Source organism: Stenella coeruleoalba, assembly GCF_951394435.1.
Source record: "Stenella coeruleoalba genome assembly, chromosome: 1".
Taxonomy (NCBI): Eukaryota; Metazoa; Chordata; class Mammalia; order Artiodactyla; family Delphinidae; genus Stenella; species Stenella coeruleoalba.
Genome location: NC_137169.1, coordinates 98,529,760 through 98,557,605, shown reverse-complemented (window position 1 = coordinate 98,557,605; position 27,846 = coordinate 98,529,760). Strand labels below are relative to the sequence as shown.

Below are 27,846 nucleotides of genomic sequence, written 5' to 3'. Positions count from 1 at the left end.
ATAGCTCTCTTCCTATTCAGTATGGCCGCAGCTATGGTGAATGTGCTAGCCTCAAAAGTCCAGTATGCCAAACGGGATATAGGGGACCAGTCAAGTTTTAAGTTTGAGAGTCAGGGAAAGAAACATGTATTTTCTATTTTAAAGAATTCCTTTTTTACATTCTAATTTCTTAAGAGTTTGGCTTGATTTGTGTCAGGTTCTAGGCCCGTAAACCTACATTAATGCATCACAGTTCTGGATAGGATATTTGATATCTCTTATTTACCCCAGAATCTCAAATGATAGGGAACTGTGATTAATGATACTTAGCATTTTGTGGGTTTTACAGTGTAGCTGTCTTCTAGTCCCAGTATCTGTAACAAATGGACTCATCCTTGTGTTTTCCCATAGGTGCCCTGGTGTTTACTGACATAGATCAAGATGCTGTGTGGCTCTATAGGGGACTCTGAGCCATTTGACAGTCTGGGCACATGCAGTCACCTCACATTATTTAAGCCCTGATCTCAGCATTCTAATTTCTCTGTATTCTCCAGTGTATATAATATGTACTTGCTTGAAATTCCTTATATATTGCTTTCACATTCTTGCTTCTAAGTTTCAGCATAAACCAGTTCCTTCTATTTAGAATGCCTTCCTCTCTCTTCTCTCAACCAGGACATTCCTTATATTTTAAAAATCCAGCTCAAAAGCCACCTCCTATAGAAAGCCTGATTAATCTCATTCACCTGATTCCTTTATTCTGAGACTTCTGTTTCTCAGTGTTAAACTGTTACGTCTCTTTGTAATTATTGCTTCTGTACATTGTCACCCAGCAAACATAACAGTTCTAGGAATGATGATCCTTCTGCATCCCCGTCTGTGTATTATACACAAACATTTTGAAGGCCTACTGACAACCTTTTGAATTTCCCCTGAGTTCTAGTCCACCTTCCATACCCTTTCCCTTTATTCGTAGTTACATTCCTGGAGAAACGGGGTATGTGTTCAGGGTTTGGCCTCCACCTTAGCATGTGTATGGCAGCCTGCTGAATAGGTCCCTACAATTGGGCAGGATTTAACCCTTTGGTTTGACAGTCTCTGCATTCTGTTCAGACACCTTCAAGAAGTAGACATGAGACCAGGAGTAGAGAAATTTCCACTGAAAGCTCAGTTAGCTTTTTATACAAGACCTCTGAAGCTGCTGTCGTCAGCAGCTCACTCGACACTCTCCTGCTCTGCCTCTTTTCCAGGAGTCAGGGTTAGTTTAAGAAAAAGCCTCTTGCTAGAAGCCATGACCTCGTACTTTTATCCCCTCCATCTGGTGTGCGGCCTCATGGGGCTGTGCTGCTATGCAGGAGGTGAGCAGTGGAATTCTTTAGATGATGACTTCTGAGCCCACATGCGGAGGCAGTGGGGGTGGGAAGCAAGGAGAACAGTGAGAGCCAAGATCGATGGACCAAAAAGTAAGGTTTGCTCTGGGAGAAATCCTAACTATAGGTAGACTGTTTTCATGAGGTGTTCTTCCCCTAGCTCAAGTGGGGGCCCAGGTCAGGGAGCTGTAGCATCCCAGATCTATGATTGATGAACATGGTGTTCCTGCAGTTTTCCTTTCTGCCTTCACAGTTGGGGTTCAGGAGTGGGATAGGTAGGATATGTGAGGGCTTATGCTGTCTCTAACGGAATGCATTCCAGGGTTGAACAGGGAAGGGTTCCCCTTACACACATCATCTCTTGGAGCTGCTTTGTCTCACTGTCTCAGACCTAAACAGAAGTCCAGATTTTGAATGAGGGTAGGAGGAGGGGTTGAGAGCAGCAAAAGTTTTTGATCAAGTGAAAATCTGCTGTCTGCCTCATCTTGCACGGGTTTCTCTGCAGGGTAGATACTCCTTGCTTTGGTGTAGATAAATAGCTTGTCTTGGCTAGAGGTCCCAGGACTTTTACTGGGCTGTGAGTAGGCATCTGGCCTGGGATAGGACAGTTTTTTTTTAAGCACTCTCATTCCCTGTTCTTACTTTCCTAGACCAGGAGTTGAGAGCATTTTTAAAAAGATTGAACTCTCAAAGGAAATTCTAATACATACTTTAAAAGCCCAAAGCTTTAATAACTTCCTCTCATGGCTTCTCATGACTACTTCTGCTCTGTCTACACATTTAGCATCCCTTTAAAAGGACTAGATAAAACTAAAACAAAAATTTAACTGTTAATCTGAAAAAGAAAAAAGGAATAGAAAGAATTAGGAACCAGAGCTGATTAAACATGGACCACTAAATGTAGTATAGTGATCATTTGGTGGTGGTGGTATTAGTGGCAGAAATGGCAAAAAGGGGGTTCATCGATGAGGTTAAGGAAGGCCTAAGCTGTTCCTTTTGTAAATTCTGCTCATGTATACTCTCCTAGGATATTTTGTATCAATTTCTGTCCTAAAGGTGCTGGGATTCTTGTGCCTGCAGCCCTAGGCACCCTCAGTCTTTGAGGAGAACACACAGGATTTGAAGTCAGAAGCCCTTGGTTTGAGTTCTGGCTGAGCCACTCAGTATCCACAGGACTTTGGACAAATCACAGAGCCTCTCTGAACGACACCTGTACAATGAGCGTAATTCCTATCACAGGGTTGGTGAGACAATTACATATAAGCTAAAGTGTTTATACATGAAAAACCTTTTTATAAATATCACAGTTATTCTTGGGGAAGCCCCACCTTGAAAGTTGTCAAATAGAACAGCTGTGGATTAAACTATCTTTTTAATTCACTCAGCTTAGCTCTTCTGTTTGGTCAAGTCTGCTTACTGGGGTTGATGGTGTTAAGTAGTCATCCAATTTTGGCTTCTTTTGGCCAAAGAGAGAGAACTCCCATGCCCAGCTGCTCTATCCATAGACTCGTAGGCAGAATGGAAGTGAGCAAAGGCAAATTTTAAGCCAGAACAGTTCAGAGTTAGGGGACAAAAGGGAGAATGCTTACCTTGCTTTCTCAAATCCAGGATGACTAAAACATCTTAAGTAAATGAGGAAGGACCACAGAGATGCTCAGAGATCATTTAAGCCATAAATGGGAAGTGGAAAAATGTACCTATACCCTCTCTTTTATCACTTTGACCTTTGGGGTCAGGGACAGGTATATTACTGACACCTCACTGGCCGTTACTTGAAACCTGCCAATCACCAGCTTCTGGGAAAGCTCAGTCTAGTGCAGCAACTGTGACATATTTACCCTAGTAAAGCCACTGCTTGCTCCCCTCTAGTGCCTTTCTCTTGTGGAGATCATCTCTGCAACCTAAAGCTATCCTGTTTTCTAACCTAGTAAGAGTTAAAAACAACAACAGGTCATGAGCAGGAGGCCTGATAATCGTACCTCGTGCAGTCATAGGAGACTGCCCTATCATTCATAGCATGTAGGACACGAATTGCACTCTTTCCAGCGTGAACCAGCCATGAGAAGTTCTACAGTCTCAGCCACTCTGCCTGGGTGGGAATTGTCCACTCTTGATCTCTTCTCTCCATGCCCTTTCTGTATCCTTCTCCTGCCACCTTCCAGAGGGGTGCCAGTCCCCAAACCAACAGCTGCTTGCATGTTGATAATTTTATAATATTCCTTGGTTATAGCTGAACCCCTGTTACTGGTATGAGTTTTGAAGTGTTTGATTGAAATCTAGTTGCTTTTTTCTTTTTTTTGTTGGGGAGAAGGAGGATGACTAGAACCCATATGCAGCCTGAGATGTTTGTGTATATATATCCTCATGGTTATGTACAGGCTGATAGGAAGGGCAGAGTGAAAAGGAAGCATCTCTTTCTTGTTTTCCAACATTGCTTCAAAGATGCCCAACCCCCATAGTAGCAGGCAGTTCCCAAGTGGAGGGTGGGGGCAGAGGCCTCCACCAAGGCCATCAATAACCAGGTGTGAGCTACAGGTCTCTGCATAATGTGAAGCTCTCCCGTATTTCATTTCTGAACCAGGGGGCGGCTCTGCAGGATTGCTTACGGAGAGCTCTGTGTCTGGCACCTCTCTCCACAAGGCCCAGGCGCCCAGGGTCCCACCGACCTGCCCAGGAATGCATTACATTGTTCTCTGGTGCTGTAATTTGGCTGCAGGCTGCATCTAGGCCTCCCAGGGATGAGAAACATACTCTCCCTGCCTTCCTCCCTTGGGTTTCTGCCCTGTGACCACTGAGGGCATTTAAATAAAACCTCAGAAAGGCTGAGGGGAAAAAATCCTTGTTATCTTTCTTATATTAAGCCATGGAGAAATCAAGGTCCTGAGTGGGTCTGAGAATTTGGCGAAGGACTTAGTGGTTGGTGTGCTTGCTAAGGGAGGTGAGAGAAAGGGAAGAAATTACTCTCTGTAACAGGGAGGAAGAAGACTGAGGCAGTGAGTGGTCAAGGAGTCAGACCTACAAGACTTTGCAGACAGACCCTCAGGGCCAGGCAATGTTTGATTCTTTTAAATAATCTGAAGTCCCTGATTTCATTTTTCTAGTATCACTCTAAGGAAGAGTATGGATTCATGCTATTATTCAAGGCCAGCAATAATACAAGTTGGCTTTTATCTGCAGGACTATGTTAAGGCTGGCATTCTTACTTTTACATAAGAGGAATTGGCTATAGGCTGTGCAGCTGAGGTATTTAAGTCTTGTGCCCTCTCTAAAAGATTCTAAGATCCTTAAAGGATAATGTCTTTTAACTTAATTTGTATCCAAACAGCATTTTCTGCAATGCATTATACATAAATATTAAAAGCTAAAAGAAATGAAGACCAACAGGAAGGAGTGAAACAGAGGTGGCAGGCTAAGAGACTGCTGATCTGAGGGACAGGCCTCTATTGAACAGAGGAAAGATGTGCAAGGGGAAGACTAGAGGCAGTGAGTGAGTAGCAGCAGAACTAAATGGGGTCCTGACTGCACCAAATAAAGTTCTCATTTTGCTGCTTGTTCCAGATAAATTAGTTTCTGTTTGTATAGTGCAGAATGGATGCCAGTTGTGTAAAGCCAGTCGGAATGCAGAGGCAAGCTAAGGAATAAGAGGAAAAATTAATTGCTTGGCCATTATTCTTTTTGGGAGCCACATAGCCTCTGTAATGGGGCTTACATGGACCTCTTTTCTCTCACTATCCACCTCACTTTTCAGACCTCTCACTCTCTGGACAGCTTGCTGTTCTCTTAACCATTTATAGGAAATTGCAAAACTTGGTCTTTATGAACTAGAACTTGGAGCCCAGGGAAAAGCACAGAGCAGTATGAGATGCCAGAAGAGGCCCGATTCCTTCCACAGGGTAAGAACCAAGAAAGAATAAGATAATAGAACACAGGTAGATTTAGCTCAGGTTGATTTCCCATGGAAGGCCTAGGCTATCATTTATGTGGTAACCTGGATAACCTTGTAAGAGCTGAAGCTAACTGGGACCTGAGAGCTCTTCCCAGTGGCCCAGGATACAAGACAGCATCCTTTTGTAATTCATTCAACTCTATTCTTGAGTTCAGACTGACTGTGAGCCCCTTACCCTTCCACTACCTTAGAGCTTTCCTCCTCTTAATCCTAGCTCAAGATGTCAGAAACTCTTCTTTTCCCCTCCCATTTCCCCCCTCCCTAATCCCACCATTGGCTCATCAGTTATCCAGTTGACTCCACTCTGCAAGGAAGACATTCCCCTGGCCTGACTCACTCAGTCCTATTTCTCCACAGGAATCCCCTCACCGCAGACCACAAGGGCCCTGACTAGTTCATGTTTTGTGTTAATGGATGTGAAACTGGAGCAAACCCCCTCACCAAAAGAAAAACCACCCTAAACTCTCCCACATAGGTCTCAGCAGGTTACACAAATATTAGTCCTATCATCCAAATAAATCTGCCCCCACGGCCCAGAGCTATAGCACCCCCATCCTCTTGCTGCCTGTGCGGAGTAAAGCTGCTCCACAAACATGTGAGGACCCCAAGGGGTGCTGGAGAGGAACTCGGGGAAAGGAAAGTGGCCTATATTCAGAACTCCTTGGGTAGGCTCCTTAATATACAGCCTGCTGTCAATACCTTATAGTCCTGAACTGAAGATTCTGTGAGAAGTCAGGATGGGCTAGACCAGTTACAGGCTTTGGTAAGAGGGTCTATTGGTTGGAGTTTGAGGCGTAATTAAAACTCAATATCTGATATAAGTTTGTACGCTCATTTTAGAGGTGAGAAGATAGAGGCTCAGAGAATTTGGGTATCTTTCTCAAAATATCAAAAACAGGAACTGGCACAGCTGAGATTTCAACCCAGGTCTGTCATAACTGCAAATTTCTATACCACTCTTCTCCTTTAAAATATCAACAGGCAAGAGATAACCACTGTCCAAGTCATATAAAAATAGGAGATCATGATTTTGGGGACTCTGTGTCCTGCCCTTTAGCTTACTAAGCCTGCTATCTCTGGAGACTCTACCACTACAAGCTTAGTTAGGCAGTGGGTAGTAGCACAGAAGGAACTCCCCAATTTAAGCCAAATGTGGATTGAAGGATAATAATCACCAGGACTTGGAGAGTCACTAAATAAAGATTTGTTGAATAAATGAGGAAAGGTTGTTTTCTAAGCTGTTTACCACCTTGGCCCCAAGACCCAGCTCGCCTTCCTTCTGTAACCACTGGTTCCTGCTCCCAGCTTTAAAGGCTAGGATCCTCTCCTAAAAATTGCCAAAGCCAGAGATCTCTACCTGCCTAGTATACACTAATGCCTCATGTGGGCCTTTGAGATCAGGCTTATTACCCTCTCCCATGCTCGGTGAGTCACATATCTTTTACTTGGTGTTTCCCAAGCCTGGCTGCCCACCAGAATGATGTGTGGAAAGTTTAAAAAAGTAAAAATCCCAAGGCCTAGGCAGACCTACTAAATTACTCTTTCTTAGGAGTGTTCTACGGTATTCTAATTATCTGTTAGGCATGGCATGACACTGCATGCCACTCAGTTTGTACAGTCAGCAAGTGAGCAAAAGAGGCAGTGCTGGCTGATACAGGTTGAAAAGGAGAGATTAGAAGAGAATGTATGTTTGTATAGTTATATAATTCTTTTCTCCTACAAAACACAGCAGTTTATAAACATAATAGCATGAGAATGGAACTTGTCCGCTATGGCTAACTCTTATCTAGCAATCCCAGGCTCTTGATAATGGAAGAATGTTTCAGCCTATGAGTTTCTTTTGGGGTACCAGGCAGTTAGCTCACACTGACCCAGGGAAGAGATACGTGGTTTCATCTCTGTCCCATCTACCCTCAGCCAGGTAGGAGAAAAAAGTTCTCTCCAGGTATCCTTTCTCTTGCACACACAAGATGTGTCAGGAAGCCAATGCAAGGGAAAGGAAAAATGAACCTTGACCATGTGCTTTAGTGCAACTCATATCGCTCTGAAGACTCCTACCTCTTCCACTCTGCCTTCTAACCTCCAGAGTGGGGAGTCAGGGAGCCGCTCAGTTTTTTACATCCCCTGTCAACTCCTTCCCAGGGCTAAGGAACCAGCTAGGACACCAGAGTCCCTCTGGAGTACTTTACAAGTCCTTAAATAGAAGCTGTAGCAGCCCAGAGTTGAGGATGGAGGAAGGTGTGCATGCAAAGGTCTTGTGCTTTTGAGTCAGGAGGTTTGAAGTGGAGGGATGAGTGAGGTATTTATATGTTCAGGTCTGATCCAGCCACTCTGCCTTCTTGGGGGCCTTGCAAGTATGGACATCCACAGTGTTTCTGCACTCCTTGCACCGCACAGCACAGCACCAGTGGAATTTGCACTCACACTGGGTGACACGGGTAACTCGAGTTGTGTCATACCCTCGACCGCAGCACATGATTTCACAACCGTCTGTCCCTTTAGATGTCTTGCTACAGACTCGGCCTGCGGTGCCTAGGGAACCTGGGTTGGGGAAGAGAGAGAGTGAGAACCAAGTTACCTCTTACTTCAGCCACTCTGGGTTCCCTTACCCACATCCTCGTGAGGAAACCATAAAGAATCCCTTTTCCTGAAAATACACCCACTAGCCAAAATGATCATCTTCTTACTGCCCTCTGTACCAGGCTTGTTTCTTCCCACTATCAAGGCTCCCCAAAGACCATTGACTTTTCCTGCAATGCCCTCCCTGCCAATACACATCTCCATATCCCCTTCAAAACTTAGCCTTAAAATGTCATAATTGTTAAAGCTGGGTGAAGGTTCTCTACTTTATGTTTGAAATTTTCTATAATAAAAAGTTAAAATAAAAAACTTAGCCTATAATTTACCTTTTCTAAGAAGCCTTGTTACAACTCTGATCCAGTTACCATTTGTTAATATTTCGGTCCTTAGTTTATATTTCATTAAGTTGTACTATACAAGAAAGTGGTATAGCATGGCCATTAAAAATTTAATGCATGTGCCTCATGTCAAATTGTCTAGGATTAAAACCTAAATCTGCACTTCTTAGTTGTGTGATCTAGCAAGTTAGTTGATCTCTCTGGGCTTTAGTTTTCTTATAATAGCACCTAACTCAGTAGATAGTTATATCTATAATCTCTGATCAACTGAGGGGGTGAACTGATAAGCATTACTGGCAGGAGGCTTCTCCCTAAGGAATGCCTAAAGAATATCCCTTGCCTTACCCCTTATGGTAGGAACCCTTGAAGGGTAGGGATTGTGTTATTCCCCCTGCACAGAGAATGCTCACCACCTCACAACCTGACTGATTTTTGCAAAAGAGATGCTGCCAACAGATCACAAAATCATAGAATTTTAGATGGGATGGATCCTAGAGAATATCTACTTCACCTCTTTCCCAGAGATGGGAACATAACTAGCCTGGGGGTTCAAGAAGGGTATGAATAAATTAACTGATTTCTATAGCAGTAGTCTCCACATTCCACTGAATATGGAGAGAAAATGCTAGTACTTCTATATTTGTTTTTGGGCTCATCAATTTAAAATATCTACTTTGTATGTATGTTTTATAATGTACATTTTAGTACAATGAAACATAGATATAATTCATAAGTAAATATACATATATTGGAGGCACATGTTCAGATTTTTTTTTTAATGATAGGAGTACACAAGCCAAAATGTTAAGAGACCACTGCTCTAGAGTATAGGCTGACTAGGTCTACTATATATGTTATCCGCCTGATTTCAAGGGCTAGGTCTTAATGTCATTCTCTTGTGCACCAGAAGCCTCTTCTACGCTCTGGAGCCAAGCAATCCAATGTAGTAGCCACGAGCCAAATATGGTCATTTAGATTAAGTTAATGAAAATTAAATAAATTTTAATACTTAGCTCCTCAGTCACACTAGCTATATTTCAAGTGCTGAATAATCACATGTAACTAAGTGGCTACTGTATTGGAGAGCACAGATGTAGAACATTTCTATCATCACAGAAAGTTCAATGGGATAGTACTGCTTTGGAGGGAATTCCTGGCTCCATACTCCCTTGTGGGATGACTTGTACCCTTTGAATTCCAGGCTCCACTGTGGGTTTTATGAGACCTGTGTTATGCCTCTGAGAACAACCAACACACATATGACTCATCCTCCCTCCTAACTCCAAAGATCCTTCCCCAAAGGTGCATTTTAGGATGACAGCATAGGCTTACACCCTGGATGTTGTGGAATTATTTCTAGGCATTTAGAGAGTAGCCCTCTGAATTATACCACATGGGAAGAAAACAAACTTAGTGGCAGGAAATCACCAGGAGAATCAGAAGTGCTTTCTTAACATTTTTTCTCCTAGCACCCTTCAAAGTACACAAACTACTTTCTCTGTGTCTTGGGTAGAGCCCCACCCTGTTTCTGTGCCCAGTTTTGCTCCAAGCTAATTGCTTCTCCAGGAATGACACTGATAGGTGAAAACAAATAGTATGGAAGACAGCTAAGGGTTTTGGCTTCCCCTTACCGAGGTCCTGACTGCTGAGACTACAGAGAAGAGTCTGGGAGCCCATAACAATAACCAGGGGAAGAACAGTTCTGTTGCATAGCAGGTTGTTCCTAGTTTAACCTGTCTGAACCTGAAATATGAGCCAAGATGGTTAGCTTCCACTCTTTTAGGGGAACACCACATCACCTTCCAGCATTCCCAAGAATTCCACCGCAAATACATGGGACAGATTCAAGAATGATTTGCTGCTTTCTGCTGATGGTTAGCCTTTGGTAGGGATCTCCTCTCTCCTTGCTTCCTCAACTCCATTTTAGAATTTTCAGTGGCAGCACACTGGATAAGCCCTTTCAAGGTCATTCATGGTGTATTTCCTACTACCTTTCTGTCTTTAATCTTCCTTACCCAAAACCTTCACTCAGATTAATCTGCTCTCTGTTCCCAGAACAGATCATGTGCTTTCCCACCTACCACTCTACTCACGTGTAGAGAATATCCACCTGTTCTTCTCTCTAGCTATCCAGATAATCCCCACACTTTAAGAAACAGCTTAAATTCCACATTTTCAAGTAAACTTTTCTTAATTTCTCTCTTTTGCAGTTGCATTTGTCTACCTGTTATATCTCATTTCTTTAGCTAGATTGTAAAGAGCCAAAACTTAGTCTGTATCTTATGCTTCTGTATAGCCCATACATTGTTTGGTACTGAAATGGGTGATTGACTTAAACATTCACTTAGTAGTACCTACTATATCCCAGATGCTGGGAATATAAAGGAGTGATAGATGACCTCAGGCCTCAAGGAGCTCAGTGTCTTCTCCTCTCTAGGCAGCTTTGGGCCTGGCAGACTGAGGCATAAATCAACAATCTTATTACAAGGTTTTCACGTCTGACTGGCTCCTCCAACCTCCTTCCCTAACTCCTGAGACCGTGATTAACTAGAGGTGCCTGCACTAAAAATCACGGCTCCATGTTTCTACCTACTTTCCTTACTCACCTGCAGCCTTGTCCAAGACGCAGTAGTCTGGAGAGTTGTCAAAGTAGACAAGGTCAGTCCGGGTAGCACGGCGATAGCCTTGGCGGGCTGCTGTGAAGTTTGCGCCATCCTGGGTGGCCGTTACCTGCACAGCCCCATCATAGCGCCGCCGCAGGTAATCACCTGTGCGGCGGAAGTCTGAGAGTGCACGCCAGCAGGTGCGCAGGGTACAGGAGCCACTCACGCCATGGCACTTACACTCCAGCTTCAGAAACCGCCGCACAGCCTGGGAGGTGGGGAGGCAGGTAAGGGAAAGGCAGCCAGTCAGGGTACTTTATGGTCATCCCTAGGACTAAAAGCATGAGTGCCCTGAGGTCTGCTGGTCCTGGCCCTGGTTGGCTAGTGGAGCCATCGGTTGTCCTCTCCCCAGTCAGATTCCACCCATTCTTCCCGATCAAATTGAAGAACCTCTTTTTCCAGAAAACCTTCCTAGACCAACAGTGCTTTCCTTTTCATGATAGCCCATTTGAACTTTAAAGCCCCAGGATTCTGTTCATAATTATGGCACAGCCTCTACTTTTCATGTGTTTTAGAGTTCAAGGTACCATGCCTTCTGCTTTTGTTGCATGTCATTTTCCAGCACAGTACTAGGCCAGCATAGGAAGTGCTCAAAGACCAGTGCACTGACTAGAACAAGCTTTTATCCTCCTCGGACTTTAGGAGGTGATTCTTTTTTTCTTAAAAAGTTATTTCCCTTCTTTTCTCCACCTTTCCCTAATTTCCACCTATGTGAAGACTCTTTATGCTCCAGGTTGAACCTAGGCATTCCTCAGGTCCCTTGCACTTACTGCTCCTGTTCCAGGGGTTGGGGCTTTTGGAAGTAATCCAGAAGCCTTCAGTGCTTCCACCTTCACATTTACTCCATGATCATACATACTGGCCACTCCCAGCCAATATGAATGTACATGCACAGACATGAGTACTGACCGTGCGACCACAGCGATTGTTATGTAAGTTCATGAGAGCCCGTGCATCCTTAAGCCTCTTCTCCTTGGCATCCACGAAGGCTTTGGCAAAACGAACACCATAGTGGATGTTGTCACTGCAGCCACCCCAGTCAAAGTCCCCACGTTGGTCATGATGTCGGCCACGGGTGTAGGGGTCACAGCTGCACACACTCAGTTCACCCTGGCTACAGGCACGAGTGATAGCATGGACCACCCCTGCTGATGAGATGGCATATACAAATGCTGCCTCCCGGCTACCTAGAGAGAGAAAGGTAGAAGTGTGTTTCAGGAAAGAGGCCCTTGTCTGTCCCCTTCTTTAGCCCACACAACCTTCAACTCTGAAACCTCTTCTCCTTTTCTTTCCCAGGGCAACCCCTGTACCTCCTTTATTCAAGGTACCCTTCCCTTCCAAGAGCATTCCCCAGTGAATCTGACCTCTTCCCCTCAGCCCTCACAACTCTCTATCCACTTCTTTGTATGTCTGACCTCTTGGGCTGACCTGTACTCCTGTTTCCTTCCAAACTCCCTGGGTCCATCCATTGAAAAGTTTCACAGTGAATCATTCCCTCCCACTGAGTGCCAACCCCAGCTTAGCAAAGCCAGCCTTAGTCCACATTCCAGGCCTTTTCAGGCCCACTCTGCTGGACAGTTCCCCTACAATGGAGACCCCAGCCCAGGGGTCATCCTATTTGAAGAGATATGCTACTTTCCCCAGCCTGCTTTCTTCCTTCCCTGCTCTTGGGGATCGATGAAGCATCATCACTCTTGTCCCTCTGACACCTCCACATTCTCATCTCATTCCCTTTCTGCTAGTTTACTGTTTAGCTCTGCTTAGCTCTTTTGCTGAGCCAGGTCCAAGCCGCTGACTCTCCAAATATTTACATATCACCTTTCTGTTTATTCCTTGCTCCAATTATTATAGTGTTGGGAGTGGTGGGGTGAGGGTAGTGATGGTGTTGGTAAGAACAGAGCAGCCATTTCCAGTCCTCAGCCTTACAGTGCATGGATATCCGCAGGCTGGGGGTTGGGGAGGGGAAGGAAAAGGGAGGAAGAAGGATGGAGGCACCAGGGAATGCTGTTCCTTTGACCCATCATCCCAGAACACTGGGATTTAAAGGGGTCACTGCCTACATATGTAAGGTACTGAGGGTCTGTTTCCAACTGTATCCTGGGCTCTGCCCACAATTCTTACTCTGATTATGAAGTAGTGTGCAGGAGAGGAGAGAGGGGCTCATGCCTATACTACCCACTCACCACCCAAGCATAGAAAGAGAAGGAGCTGGGGCAGGGTGGAAGAGGCCCCTACTTCTGAGCATGACACGGCCAAAGACAGTGTGGTCCCGGTCCAGGGTGGTGCAGTTCCAGCGATGGTGGCGGAACTGGTGCTGACACTCTCGGATCCATTCTCGGGCACCCTCGCCCACCGAGCGCATGATGTCTGGGTAACGCTGGCACAGCTGCCGCTGCCGGCTCACCAGACCAGGGATATTGTCACAGATCACTCGGGCCCCCAGCGCCCCGATGTACCTGCAAGGTGGAGATGGCCCTGTCAGAGCATCCTGGCTTTATTCTGCATTAGGAGAAGGGGAGGAAAGGTTTGGCATTCAAACCTTCAGAGGTTCCTTCCCCTTCCTCCAACCAAGGCCGATATTCCCCAAGGCCAATGGGGAGAACCGATCCTCACAAGCTCTGGAGAAATAATTAAACAGTTGCAGAGAAAGTAATTGAGTGGTCTCTCACCATTACCAGTTCCCCAGCCAAAGACCAAAATGACACACACTCCCAGAACACAGGCTAGGCATGTGTCACATACACAGAAGCTGTGGGCATGTCACACAAACCCCATTGCCTGTTTATTTAATAAACATTAAGAGCCTCGTGGAAAAATAAACTTAATAAAACTAGAGTCTGAGACAACACTGTTATACCCCATGTCAGAGGCACGTCCTGCGTGGCTGGTCCATAAAGACATGGTATGGGAGAAGGATGGAGACAGGGAGGAGTCAGTGGGAAGAGATATAGTGGGCAATTTTGAGTGACGTTTATAGCTCTAGTCAGACCCGTGTAGCTAAGAGTCCTCATTCCCAATCCCGAGGTCTGGGGAGGAAGACCCCCCACCCCAACTCTCCTCCCCACACCCTTTGTTTCAAGGTCCCATGACCTTTCTTAACTAATGAGTCTTTCAAAATTATCCTTCCCAACTTAAAGGGCATAATGTCCTGGATGAATCTACATGGGCAGAGGGCTGTTTGCAGTGGGAAACCAAAGACCAAGATTAAGCAACAGGGTGACACTCCCCATATTCCAGTCCCCAATCTGCCCAATGTGAACAATTATAGGAAGATCAATTGGGTGAGCTAATAAAAGATAGGTGAGTTGCTAGAGTCATCCTCAATTTTCTCAAGGAAGTAGTTTTTCTTCATTCAAACACTTTTTAGCCCTGGACTCCACCACACGCCTCAGGAAGAACATTTCAGAGAGAGGACAGGAGTTCATCATCACCTTTTTTCCCCACAAGGCCACCAAATGAGATCTGACCCATACACCCACTTCTCACTCCCTTTCCATCTCTCCAGCACCCAGCACATACATGCCTTGATTTGCTGTGAATTCTCTATTCTCCTGTCCTAACACATCAAAGGGACGCTTTCTCGCCCCTTTTCTGAACAGATGGGGACCATGGAGGGCAGTTGCTGCTACAGACAGAAAAGATTTGATTTGGGCTGTGAATGAGCCTGTGGTTTGGGAAGGGCCCCAAAATGGGCCTAGAAGTGGGTGAGGAGAAGGGAGGGCAGCCAGTGGGGAGAAGGGAAAAGCTGGACTGCCCTGGGCTTTATGTTCTCTGCAACACTCCCCCCCCCACCCGGCCCCCTGCATTTGTAAACGCAGCCCTCACCCACAGACTGGATCACCACTGGTGATACCAACTCAAACACAAGGAGGGCTGATGTTTGCCTCTTCTGGAATTCAGCAGGGCTGATGGGGCCCATCTGTCCCAGGGAGGGGTGAGAGGGCTGGTCCACCACTAACAAATCCCACGGAATCAGCATCCCCAGCACTGTCCATCAGGGCAACAGCTTCCAGGAACAAACAAAATAAACACCCTGGGCTGGGCCAGGCCGGAAAGGGCTGCCTGACGCACAGCCGGGAGTTACACCCACTGCTGCGGTGCTTTGTTTGGAGAATCAAGACCGTTGGAGTTGGAGCCTGTCCCTGTCTCACCACCATTCTGCTTCCTCAGTTCACCCCCGAGTACTGCTCTAGGCAATGGGTGTTTGTTGTTTTTTGTTTTTTACTGGGGCTTGGGAAGACAGGGGTTGGATGGGAATGGGAGACCAGTAATCCAGCCCTCATGAGACAGTGTGGAATGGGGCATGCCAAACCCTGGTAAAAAGTCCTTCCTGTGGTCTGACTTAGCTCCATTCTGCTGCAGCCCACATCGGTCCTTCCTGTTACATCCTCACTGAGCGTGGGAACATCTGTTCAGTAAGACAGGAAGATAATTTTCTTTACTACCACCCTTATCCCACTAAGTAGCTGCTTCAAGATTCTGCAGAGCAGGGCACTTGCCTCCTGACCAGTGGTCAGCACCTTGCAGTCAGTGTGGGGGCCTCCAGCAAGGCAGCCTGAGGCCCAGGTCATCCCCCTCTCAATTCAGCGCGTGCCTACAAAATGCCTACCATGTGCCAAGCACTGAGCTCATCTGTTAGGGGCACAAAGATATTTAAGGCATCTCCCAGCTGATGGGCTGGTAGAAGGGTGAGATGCCCCTGACTCTGTAGCTCTGTTTCCCTTCCAGAAGTTTTTACTTCCTTCCCAGCTTCCTGCTCGAGAATGCTCTCTTTACCTGCTTTTGACCAATTCATACCCCTTCCTTTGACAAAGTGACTCATGCCCTGTTCTAGCTCCTTGCTACTCAGAGTGTGGTCCCCAGAACAGCAGTATCAGCATCTCCTGGGAATCTGTTAGAAATGCAGAGCCTCAGGCCCCATTCCAGCCCTACTGAACTGGCATTTTACCCACCTCCTCAGGTGATTAGGACATGCTGCTCTATGAACGCAGGGAGTTTTGTCTGTTTTGTTCACTTCAGTATCCCCAGTACCTAGAACAATGTCTGGCACAAAGCAGGTACTTAATAACTATTTGGTGAAAAAAACAAAACCTGACCGCTCTGATTTATCCCCAACTCCCCTCTCCTCCTAGCTAGCCATAGGCTTCATTTCAACTATAGCTTTATTCCTTGTTGACATTGCAGATGTTTTAGGTTTGTGTCTTTTTAATGAGGCTAGGGGTCCTCTTTTTTATTTACCCCCTTTCTTTTACAGTCTTTAGTGCATGTACATGGTTTAGCTCAGCCCATATAGGGCTTTGAACACAAGGATAAAACAATTATTCTCCCTAAATATCTTAATACAATATCATTTATATGATACTTTACAGTTCACAAAACATTTTTCTTCACAAAAATCCTATGAGAGAGAGAGAGAGATTTCCATTTTACAGGTGAAGAAACTGGGGTCACAAAGACTAACAATACCCAGCTCTGTCCATCAGGGCTAGTCAGAGGAGAACTGGGGTGAACCAAGGACATCTGACTCCAAAGTCCAAGCTCATTTTCAATTCCAAGCCTAAGAGAGGCACACAATGCTTATTAACCAGGAGTAGACCAATCTGGCTCCAAAATTGGTGTGAACTTGAATTTCATACTATGCCCCTCCTATCCTTCACTTTCTTCATGTGTGAAATGGGGATAATAATATTATCTGCCTCACTGGATTATTTTGGGGATTGTAAAAGATGATGCTTATAGGTGCTTAGCCATAGTGTCTGGAGCGTAGGAAGGGCTCATTAAATGGCAGCTGTGGTTGATAACAATAATGTTAATGTCGGGGAATTCCCCCGGCGGTCCAGGTCGCTCCAGGTCTGGGAACTAAGATCCCACAAGCCCCTGGCATGGCCCCAAAACAAAAAAAACCCAATAATGTTAATGTCATGATATCACTTTGTTCCTCCTGTAAATCCACAGTCCTGAACACAGTCCTGCTCTTGTGATTCCCTACATCCCAGCCCCTGCAGAATACAAAATAGTACAGGAAGGCACATGCCAGGAGACCCCTATTTCTTGTTCTCTTTTTCATAGATTAAGAAGAGACCACCCGTTTCCTCCTTCAGTTAAAGGTCGGGAGAGGAAGGGAGTGGTTGGAGAGTAAGGGGAAGGGCTGTGAGGAAGATCAGACTATTAGCTGGTGATAGTGATGACATTCTGCTCCTGAGTGGAACATGGACACACAGAGTCAACAGGCATCTCTTCAGGCGGTTGTACAGAATATCAATCTTGCTGGGGTTTTTTCCTAAGAGAAAGAGAGATAATCACCTTGGGGCCTGACCTGCTTTTGGAAAGCAGCTTTCTACTTTATCCCAGAAGTGACTGACCACTGAGGCAGGCATCTGGGGCCTGCAGCTGTGACCCCTGTGAGGCAAAGAGACTGAAATGACCGGTGCAGTCACTGCCCATCCTGGCCCTGTTGCTGCCTTCCTCCATTTCACAGGGACTGCTGAATTCTGTATCACCCGCCCGCCTCCCTCCCTAGCTAGCTCTTCCACCCAGGAGTTTTTCCAAAATCTTTAATATGAACCACATGGGGGAGAGTAGTAGAGGGAGAAAGGAAAAGGGAGAAGGAGCAGCCAAGGGGACAAAATGCGGACTAGGAAGAACCCCAATTGGGTTTTTAGGAACCACTACCAGCATGCTGAAATTACCAGAATGACACTTCCTCACCTAAACACCATGTGGACCAAGACTGCCTTCCAAATTGGTAAGAAGCAACCAAGAGTCCCTAAAAGCAAATTGTCATCTGGAATGGATAAAGATGCACAGTGGTCACTTCATCCTTCCTCTACAGGGCCTCTGAAGACACAAGTCCCCAGCCAGACTGAGACCATGAAGGTAAAGGGTGGCTTTAATCTCACTCTGAAGTTTGAAAGGCTTTTCTCCTCGTCCCCTTCTTCCTTTTCCCTTTCTAAAGGAATGTTTCAAGCCAGATGTAAGATATGGGCCTCCCTGCTCCCCCATCCAGAACCCCCCTCCTTGCCTTCCCCAACACTGCAGAGATAAAAAAGATCCAAAGGAGAGATTTTCCTGAGACAGGAAAAACGGGGGGTGTGTGGGGGGGGTGATGGGGATGGAGAAAGTTGCATCTTGAAATGATAGGAATCTGCAGCCCAAGCTCGCTGGCCCCTCAGCCAGCTACCCCTCACCCTTCCAGCCAAGATTCCAAATCCGGAGGAGAGAAGCCACAGGGTGCAAGGGGAAAAGAGACCACACTTTGTGGAGGAGGGGAGGATTGGGGGGAGGGGCAGAGTAAGGAAAGGAACGGGGGCACTGCATGGGTAGAGAGAGGCAATAGCCCAGTCCAAGCGGCCAGTTTAATTGGGGGGTGAAGAGGAAAGACAAGAGGACTGAGTCATTTCTCAGTCCCACTCTCCCCCTGCTCAGCCCCCAGAAGGTGGGGGAGGAGAGAGAGCAGCTCTTTCTTCTGGGAGAAAACGATGAGTGCCATCCAGAGCTTTCGTGGGGAAGGGGATCCGAAAAGAATAGATATCCAGTGGATTTTTAATTCCTTTTGCCTCATCTGCCGTCTTGTGAAGTGTCCGGACTCTTAAGGCCTGCAGGAAATCTGAGGAGAGCATCTCTTAATGCTTTGAGACTCTAGAAGCCGCTAGTTCTTGGAGGGGAAAGATGGGAGATGGGACCATCTGGGGAAGGAAGAGAAGGAAGAAGGGAGGGTGATATCAAGGTTCGAGGTGAGATCCTCAAAACAGACTGAATGTCTGAAGTATGCAAACCCAAGTGTTTTGTTTGCTTTAGTTGTGGGAGTTAATGGGGGTAGTTTTTGCCGCAATTCCATTTCTAAACCTTGCGCTGGGTGCTCCTGCCTCACCAAAGCCTTACTGCGTTATGGGGTGAGGGTAGACTAGCGAGAGGCTCGTCCGCCCTTGCCATCTGCCCCTTTCTCCACCTCCCCCGTGTGGGGGGGCCAACCTTAGGGGATCAGGAGGCCCTCTTGGACGGCCACCGCGGCCCAGATGGGCGACTGGTTCCTTGAATCCATCCTGAGAGAAACTCGTAAGGTAGCTTTTGCCCTAAGAGGATTGAGCTGAAATACAGGGGGTCTGGGAAGCCTCGATTACCGGGCGTTCTTTTTCCAAATACCCAGCGCCCTCATCACCAGACGGGGAAGGAGCGGCGCCCCCTTATCCACTCGCCGCCCCCCTGCGCCCCTCCGCGACTTCAGTGACAGCCCTGCACGGATCGTCTCTGACTCCGTCAAAGCGACAACCTGGTCTCCTGAGCAGCGGGTGTTGGGAGCTGTATACTCCCTTTCGGCGCGTCCGGCCTCTCTAACCCAGCACCTCACCCTCCCAGCCCTGAGAGCCACACTTACCACCAGGACGTGTCTACGCGGGCCGGCAGCAGCAGCAGCAGCAGCAGCAGAAGGCAAGCAAGACTTAGGCGGGCCGAAGCCCCAGAGCCGTCGGGGCTCGTGGGTCTAGGCGCGGGCTCGGAGACAGGGGCGCGGACGCGCCGAAAGGGGAGCTGCGCGGCTTCCTCCGCACCACCCGGCCTCAGCATAGCTCCCCGAAGACTCCCGCCACGCGGCCCGGAGGGGCGTGGACGGGGCACCGGCTGAGGGTAGTCAGGCTGCTCCCACTTCACCCCCCTGGGGGGCCATAAGTCTCGCCGGCGGCTGGGGACCTAAGGGCACCTAAAGTCCAGAAGTCGGGGCGCCAGGTCCCGGAGAGGGGCTCAGGGAGAGGTGTCCGGAAGCCTACGACGCCGCGCCGAGCTCGGGATCTGGGGCACGCTGCCTGGGCTGAGATGCGGTGTCACGGGGTCGGCGGCGCGGAGTGGGGCTGCGGACAGAGTGTGCCGACAGCTCCTTCGGCCGCGGGCTCTCATTGGACGGCGCGGGGCGGGGCCGAGGCCGGGGACACGTGCGGCCCTCAGGACGGCTCCGCCCGCGCCACCCCGGGGCGCTCCGCAGCGCCCTAGGTGTGGCGGCCGCCTCCGCCCCTCGGCGCCCCTAGCACTGCGCCGCGCCCCCACCTGCTCGGGCGGGACGCGACGGGGCGCAGCGGCGTCCTTCGGCGCCCGGAGCGCCCAGCCCCTGCCCACGCCGCGCCACCGGGTCCTAGCGCCCTTCATTTGGCAACCCCAGCCTCCGTGGGTGATGGCCTGGAGGGCCGAGTGAGGGGGGCTGCAGACACTTTCCCCTGTCATCTAACCTACAGTGACACTGAAGTGAGCCACAGAGGACTCAGTCATTTCTTCGGGTTCTCCGTTCTTGCGCTTCTGTGAAATGGGTAGAATTTCTGCCACGGGGAGTTGCGGGAGAATCTTAACTCCCTTTACAACGCTAACGGGGGGCGCCACGGGTAGCAGACTTAAGGTAGGGGCTTCTCTCATCTACGGCTCGCTGCCCCTGGTTCCTCCGACCCGCTGCCCACCGTATTCCCACGCCCCCACCCCCAGGCCCCCGCACACAATGTTTATAGACAAATCTCTCGCCCGCTTGCCCGGACCCGACGCTTCCCTCCGGCCTGTGGACCGGGAATCGATGGCCAAAGCGGAGCGGCACACCTGAGGACCCGACGCGGACTCCCCGCCCTTGGCCGCCCGGGCTCGGCAGAGCCTACTCTCTCCCAGCTTTCCCGATGCTTCGGTTCCCCACCCCTTCGGGCGGGGCTGCGAGTACGAAAGAATCAGAAACAGCTGGGCAGCTTTCCCGAACCAGAGGCCAGGGTGGGGGTCCTGCTGAGAGAGTGGAAGCCCCGGAGCCATTTCTCTCCTTCGCCTTTCCACTCTTCCTCTTTCCCACTGCTCCCTTCCCTCCCTCCGCCAGCGCCCCAACCGCCTGGGGGCGTGGTAAATTGGGAAGGGGAAGGTTCTGGCTGTAGAAATTGATTCCCCTCTTCCGTCCGCACTTCCCAGGCCGGCAGGTAGAGCTTCTGGAGGCAGGGTGGCCCTTACTGAGACCTAAAAATTCTTTTTAAAAAAAACCTGCATCTTATAACTTCCAGAGTCCGGCTGGGGTCCGGCCCCAACCTCTTCTCCAGACTCAGTTTCTCTTGCCTAGCCTCTCATTCCCAGGTGTCTTTCGTGCCTCTCCCCGTGATTTATCTATACTATAAAGCCCTGGTGTAAACAACGCCCCGGAAACTGCCCAGCCCCTTCAACCCCAGACATTGTCAGTTCTTGGGGGTGGGGGTCTCTGTTAGAGACTCCGGAGTGTGAGCGACAGGGCGCAGCTCGCCGCAGACGTCCCCGAGGCAGATATGAGGGAGAAGGGCTAAGAGAGACCTTTATCCCCTCTCCACATCTCTCACCCCTTTATCTCACTTTCTGTAGTAGGGGGCGAAGTGAATTCATTCATTCAACAAATATTTATTCCCTACCATGTTCCAGACTGTGCCAGGCACATTAGTGAACAAAGCAAAACGAACAATTTCTGCCTGTGTGGAGTTTAACTTATATTGGGAGAAGATAGACAATAAACAGTAAACATCATAGGTAAAACATATAGCATATTAGAAAGTGATAAGTACAGTGGGAAACAATGGAGTTGTAACTAGGATGATCAGGGTAGGCCCCATTAAGGACATTCAAGCAAAGACTTGAAGGAAGCGAGAGAACAAGCCAGGTAGATTCTTGGTGAAGAGGATGCCAGCACAGAGGCCCTCAGTTGGGAGTGGGCTGGTGTGCAGAGTGAGCTAGGGAGGAGGAGAGGAGTCCAGATAGGTAACAGCGGTAGTCTAGGTCATGCAGGAGAGAAGGTGCCCACCCTTGGAGGGGAGGTAGAAGATGGGGGCTGGATTGGAGTTGGATGGGAGTGAGTGAGTGGGGCAAATACAGAGGCCAGGCAGGGTCCACATGCTGTCCATATCCTCCCTGCCAACCTTCCCCTTCCCCTCCCCTTCTCTCTCTCAGTCTGGGAGGCTCCAGTTGGCCCTTCCGTTTGCTTAAAAGAAGCAGACTCTATACTGAGCTTCCTCTCAGACTCTATACTGAGAGGGGCAGGTGAAAGAGGAATGGGCCCAGGCTCATTCCTGGCCAAGCCCCTTTCCTGGGACCATTCTGTCACCTCCTCCCAGCCCAGCCCCACCCTGATGCTGGGCAGCAGTCTATAAGCTCTGCAAGCTCTGGCAGCCTCTCTCAGACTCCCCTGTGTGCGCAGGCCTGGGTGTGACTCTGGCCCTGTGTTTATTCCTACATCTGGGCCTGAGGTTGCAGGGTGGGGAGCTAGAGATGATCACATCAGCCCTAACCTTGGGTGGACTCGCCCACATGGGCCCCAAACTCACTTATGAGGCCCCTTGTTTGGCTTCAGCTGTCTTCATAGTCAAGTGGGACGGTGTCTTGGCATAACATAGATGCTCAACTATTAAAGCATGTTGCTGAGCTAAGGGGGCCCCCAGAAACATCAGCAGATCCAGGAGGGAGGGAAGTGGGTGAGGGAACAAGAAGACTCTTCCCCAATGCTTACAGGCTACCTCTGCCCTAGAGTAGACAACCCAGGATGGCGCTTTGCTCCTTCTTCTTCCCCTCCCCTCTGAGCCCCCAGCTGCACAGGAGGAAGCCCAGGCTGCAGGAGCCAGCTGACTGCAAGAGCTGCACTCAACCACTTAACTAGAGAACAAATACGGAGCCAGAGAAGAGGTTTTCTGGGATCTGCCACTTTGGACTTCAAATCTCAAAATAAACTTCCAGTCTCAGAGTCCTAGACTCTACTGGAGAGCTGGGCTCCTCACGCAAGGGCCTGTTGTGGGGCTTCCAGGCGAGGGTCAAGGCCAGAGGCTCAGGCTTAGCGCCTGACCTGCTTCTCCCTCCCATTCCCCACCCCTACTCCACCCGAAATGGGAGCTGGGGGAGGAGACTTGGGAGTCAAGTTCTGGTCTGAAGGGTCCTGCATGGAGTCAGGTCACTTACCGCGGTCCTGCTGTGTGCCCAGCGCTGGCCAGGGCATCCTAAATGACACAGAAGGAGTGAAAGGGTCTTGCCCCCAAGGCATTTTCATGCAAATACAATAAAGCCATCTGAGGGCTGGGATGATAGGCTTTGCTGTTTGCTGCAGACCTCCCCTTCACCCAGGCCTCTAGACTCCCTGGGGCCGCCAGCAGGACAACTTCCACCCAGCCGTCAGAGGCACACCTTCCTCCTCCCTCAAGGTGAACCACAGCCTCCTGCCCTCTCAAAAGTGGGTGCCCCAAAGAAAAGGGTCTCCCTCACCCCGTACCTCACCTCATGCTCTGCTCCCCCATGGGGCCACTCAGAGCTAAGATTCATCTTTTTTCACTCTACTCTCATCTGTGTGTGGCTGAATGATTTTGAATTTTTACTGGCCCTTGGATGGGAGTGGAGATGAGCTAAGGGGAGCTTGGGTGTGAGTAAACAGCTCTTACTCCCCCCGGGTCTACCCCCCCCTTATAGGCCCCCCTTCCCTAGGCCCCTTTGGAGATGACCTTCTCTCTTTCCCGGTGGGTGGGAGGTGATGTGGATGGTAACGAGCAGAGAGAAAGGCCGAGAAAGGCCGAGAAGGGGCTGGGGGGAGGTTTGGATAGGAGTCAAGGAATTCCTGAGCCTGCTGCTTGCACAAGGGGCCCTGAGATGCCTTTCCTGAGATTTCTTTGCAAACCTAGAAAAGTCTCATTTGAAATGGGGCCAGGTTCACCCAGGCCCCTAGTGCCCCCCACTCCTGTTTCTTCCTCTCCAGCCAGCCCAGGCAGGTGTCTGGGGAAGAGTAGGGAGATTGGGAAGAACCCAGGGGCTTTTAAGTCATATGGGGTGGGGATCTATGCTTTGTACACAGCCTGACCCGGCCTCTCCTTGGTATTTATGAGCTCCCAGGCGAGGCATGGAACGTGTCTCAAAGAGGCCAGGCCAAGAGGGCTTTAGAGGAAGGAGCATCCAGCCCCAAATCAGGGAAGGGGGCTTGGGGGCTAGAGACAGAGACCCTCTTCTTCCCAGCCAGTGGCCAAACAGGGGAGTAGACTGCTCCCCTATGGGGCCTGGAGAAAGGAAAAGCGAGAGCTAAGGGAGAAGGGGGAAGAGGAGGCCTGGGGAGGCGGGACCGTAGAGGCGGGGCCTGGGGGTCTGGAGCCTTTTAGCACTTTGGCTGTAATCAGACTGGAGCCAGGCGGTGGGCGGGCTGACAGCCATCCTGGGCGGGTGGCCCAGGTTCTGTGTGAGGCCAGTGGGTGTGCTGCTGGGATCCTGGGTGGTCACTGACCAGCCTAACCCCAAGGGAGGGTGGTCCCACGTTGCCCCCAGCCCCCCCTCACAATCTGCCTATGTCAGATAGGCTACACACTGAGCTCTCTCTCTCCCCACCACCTGTTTTAGGCCCCAGAACAATCTGGAAGTGAGATTTGCTTCCAGTGGAACAATCTGCAGAGCCCACTATCTGCCTCCCTCCACTCTGCCTTCCTTGGTTCACTCTGCCTCCCTCTCTTCCGTGTCTCCACCTCTCTGGGTCTGTCTCTGGCTCATATTTCTGTCATTCCGTGTCTATTCCTCTTGTTGTTTGTCTTTCTGTCTTCATTTGTCTCTCTGTGTGTCTGTATCTGACAGCCTTTCCTCCTCTGTTGGAACCTCTGTCTCTCTTTCAATCTCTGTCACTCCTTGACTCTTGGTGTGTATCTCTGTCTCTCCATCTTTCTCTCTATGAATCTGTATGACTGTCTCTCATTCTTCTTTCACTCACTTCATCTCTCTTTCCGTGTCTTTTCTGACTCTGTGTGTGTGTGTGTTCCTCGCTATATTTTTCTCGGTGTGTATCTTTGTTTCTCTTTGTGTCTGTTTCTCTCTTTCTCTTTCCCTCTGTCTCACACCTTCTTCTGCAGTCCCTCCAACACAGTACAAAGTGCATTGGACTGAAAAAAATCAGAGTATTTTCTCCCCAGCTCACCCACACATGATTTGCATGACTCTGTAAGTCACTTTCCCACTCTTGGCCTCAGTTTCCTCGCTGGTGAAACAAGCAAGGTGGATATCTACTTCCCTCCATCAGGGCCTCTTTCTGTCTTTATCTCTTTTTTCTTGTAGCATAGTCCATCCTGTCTTCTGAGGGTTCTGCCTCTCTGCTCTCTAAATTCCACCCTGAAGTTAGGACTCCAGCCTCCTTCAGAACTCAGTGGGAAGGAGTCTCGGATACTGTCAGCCAGCAGGCCCCAAAAGGAGGACCCCCCTCACTCCTTTACCCTCTTAAACATCAGGGTAGACAAGGTCCCTTTCTGGGGCCATGTCTGGGATACAAACCAGATTAGCTCATCTCTCTAATCCTCTTTGTGCTGGGGCCTCTGCCAGGCAGGGACACCCACAGAGCAAGCAGAGCAAGAGGGGTGTGTGTGCGTGGTGTGTGTGTGTGTGTGTGTGTGTGTGTGTGTGTGCAGATTCTTGGAGAAGGCAGGACCAAGGTTTTCCTCCCTCTGTTACCCTCTCCTGCCCGAAAGCCCAAATCAAGCCCTCACTGTATAAGAAACCTCATCGCGCTTGAACCAAATCAGAGTTTTCATAATCCCAGTCTGTTCCTCCCCCTTCCCCCACCCCCCCGTCCGCTCTTCTACAGCTTCTCTAGGGCTGGAGAAATCATTCCAGCCATCCCCCTGTTCCCGAACAGCCCAGAAGCAACCCCTTCTCCATGCATATTTTCTTCTCCAGATTTTCGGAGAAGGGTCTTTCCATCCCTTCCGGAAAAGCCTTAGTGTCAGGCAGGGAGCAGGGATATGGGGGAGGAGCGGAGAGCAAGCAGGCAGTTCCTGGATTTCACACTTCAAGTTAGAGGCCTTCAAGTTGGAGAGGTCTTTCTTGGCTGATAAGATCAAAGCATTCCCTCTGCCAGATCATTACCTTATTTTCGAGGCCATTGTAGAACTTATTGTATCAATTAGTCTGGTCTCCAGCTGCAGCCGTTTATCTCTATCTTTGTGCGCTTGCAGAAGAAAGGCCCAGCCCAGCCAGCCCGGCCAGCTAGGGGAGGGTGGGGAGCTGTCCGGCCGCTTTCAGCGGGGATTGGGCAGGTAGAGGCCATAGCGGGTGCGCTTTTGAAGTTTGGAGATCCCGCCAGCTCCTCCTTGCGCACCCCGCGACTGCCGCAGGAGCGCTCTTTTCTACTGGCGCCACACCTACACGCCCGTTGTGCCCCAGGAGGGCGAGCCTACAGAGCCTGGCGCGGGGAGGAGACCCATCAGGTCAGGCCAAGGCGCGGACTCCGCGTAGGAAAACTCTTGAGCCTGAGCCAAGATGCCTGCCCCTTCCTGACTCTCTGGTGGGTGACTCACTCTGTGGGACGTGCGCCCCGCAGTGGCGTTTCCTAGAAAGGCATGGCAGCGTGAGCGTCGAAAACCTTAGGAGGGAGTGGGTAGCACGGAGAAGTGGATGTCCCCATGGGTGCGGGGAGTGTGGCCTGCATTGCTTCTGCCCTGTCTGCAGCCTCTTCCTGCAGAAGAACCACGCCCACACCTGGTGTTGGGGTCCGGTGGGGGTACGTTAGAGCAGAGTTTCTGAAACTTCCGGGGTCTCAGTATCCCTTTACACTCAAAAATTATCAAGGACCCCAAAGAGCTTCTATTTAGGGGCTTGCCTGGTGGCGCAGTGGTTGAGAGTTCGCCTGCCGCTGCAGGGGACACGGGTTCGTGCCCCGGTCCGGGGAGAATCCCACATGCCGCGGAGCGGCTGGGCCCGTGAACCATAGCCGCTGAGCCTGCGCGTCCGGAGCCTGTGCTCCGCAACGGGAGAGGCCACAACAGTGAGAGGCCCGCGTACCGCAAATAAAGAAAGAGCTTTTATTTATATGGGTTATATCTATCCATGTTGAAAATTAAAATGAACACAAGAGCCAAAGTGAAAGTGCTCCCAGTGGCCAAAGCTGGACAATTTGAGCAACAAAATAGTTTTGGATTATAACCCAAAGTATAGTGTAAATGTGCTTGAGTCCATACTGATATAAATGATTGGTAAATAAATATATGGGGAGAAGAGACAGATCTCCCATACAGAACAATTCCAAATAATTTACTTCGCCCTTGAGGAGGTGGAGTATAACTCCCCATTCCTTAGGTGAGGGCTGCAGGTTGTGACTTCCAGAGTACAAAACAGAAGAGTGTGAGGGGGAGAGGGGAGTAACTTTACAGTGGAGAAACCTGACAAACCTCAGTCAGTGGATCAAGGTGAGCATCAACAGTGATAAGCCGTGTTGCTAGTGTGTACACTTGATACAATGTGATGAAAATGACACCACCTCTGTGGTTTTCCTCCACATAACCCAAGTCTAACTATAAGAAAAACATCAGACCAATTCCATCAGAGGGACATTCTACAAAATACCTGACTAGTAATCACTCCACAAGGCTGTCAAGGTCATTCAAAACCAGGGAAAGTCTGAGAAACTGTCACGGCCAAGAGGCACCTAAGGAGTCATGACAACTAAATGTAATGTTGTATCCTGGTTGGGATCCTGGAAAAGATAAAGAGCACTAGGGGAAAAGTGAGGAGATCTGAATAACATGGATTTTATTAAATAATAATAATGTCAATATTGGTTCATTAATTTTGGCAAATGCACCACACATTTGTAATGAAAGGAAGATGTTAAAAATAGGGGAAACTGGGTGTGAGGTACCTGTGCACTCTCTGTACTATCTTTGTAATTTTTCTATAAATCTAAAACTGTTCTAAAAATTAAAGTTTGTTTTAAAAGATTAAAATCTTTTAAAATATTTATATATTTTAATTAATTTAAAATTAACAATAGTAGGGAATTCCCTGGTGGCACAGTGGTTAAGAAACCACCTTCCAATGCAGGCAACGCGGGTTCAATCCCTGGTGGGGGAACTAAGATCCCACATGCTGCAACAAAGATCCCATGTGCCGCAACTAAGACCCGAAGCAGCCAAATAAATAAATGAATAAATATAAAAAAAATAAAATTAACAATAATAAACTCAATACTTGCTAATATTAATGTTATGTCCTATGAAAAATAA

At 48.9% G+C, this 27,846-nt stretch overlaps 2 protein-coding genes across 7 annotated transcripts in view; one reads left to right on the top strand and one right to left on the bottom strand.

The window, feature by feature from the left end:
* ST7L (suppression of tumorigenicity 7 like) overlaps positions 1–27,846 on the top strand; it is a 152,907-nt gene that overhangs the window by 77,312 nt on the left and 47,749 nt on the right. The window lies entirely within an intron of this gene.
* On the bottom strand, positions 741–26,191 carry WNT2B (Wnt family member 2B). Of its 2 annotated transcripts, none has more exons than XM_079929983.1 (5): positions 25,712–26,191; positions 13,112–13,332; positions 11,786–12,063; positions 10,820–11,084; positions 741–7,836 (listed from the first exon to the last, which is right to left on the bottom strand). In XM_079929983.1, the coding sequence occupies exons 1-5, from the start codon at positions 25,726–25,728 to the stop codon at positions 7,607–7,609; spliced, it is 1,011 nt and encodes a 336-aa protein (XP_079786109.1). In that variant the 5' UTR covers positions 25,729–26,191; the 3' UTR covers positions 741–7,606. The 2 variants fall into 2 exon arrangements, with proteins under 2 accessions (XP_079786109.1, XP_079786108.1); XM_079929982.1 differs by lacking the exon at positions 25,712–26,191 and adding an exon at positions 19,251–20,301.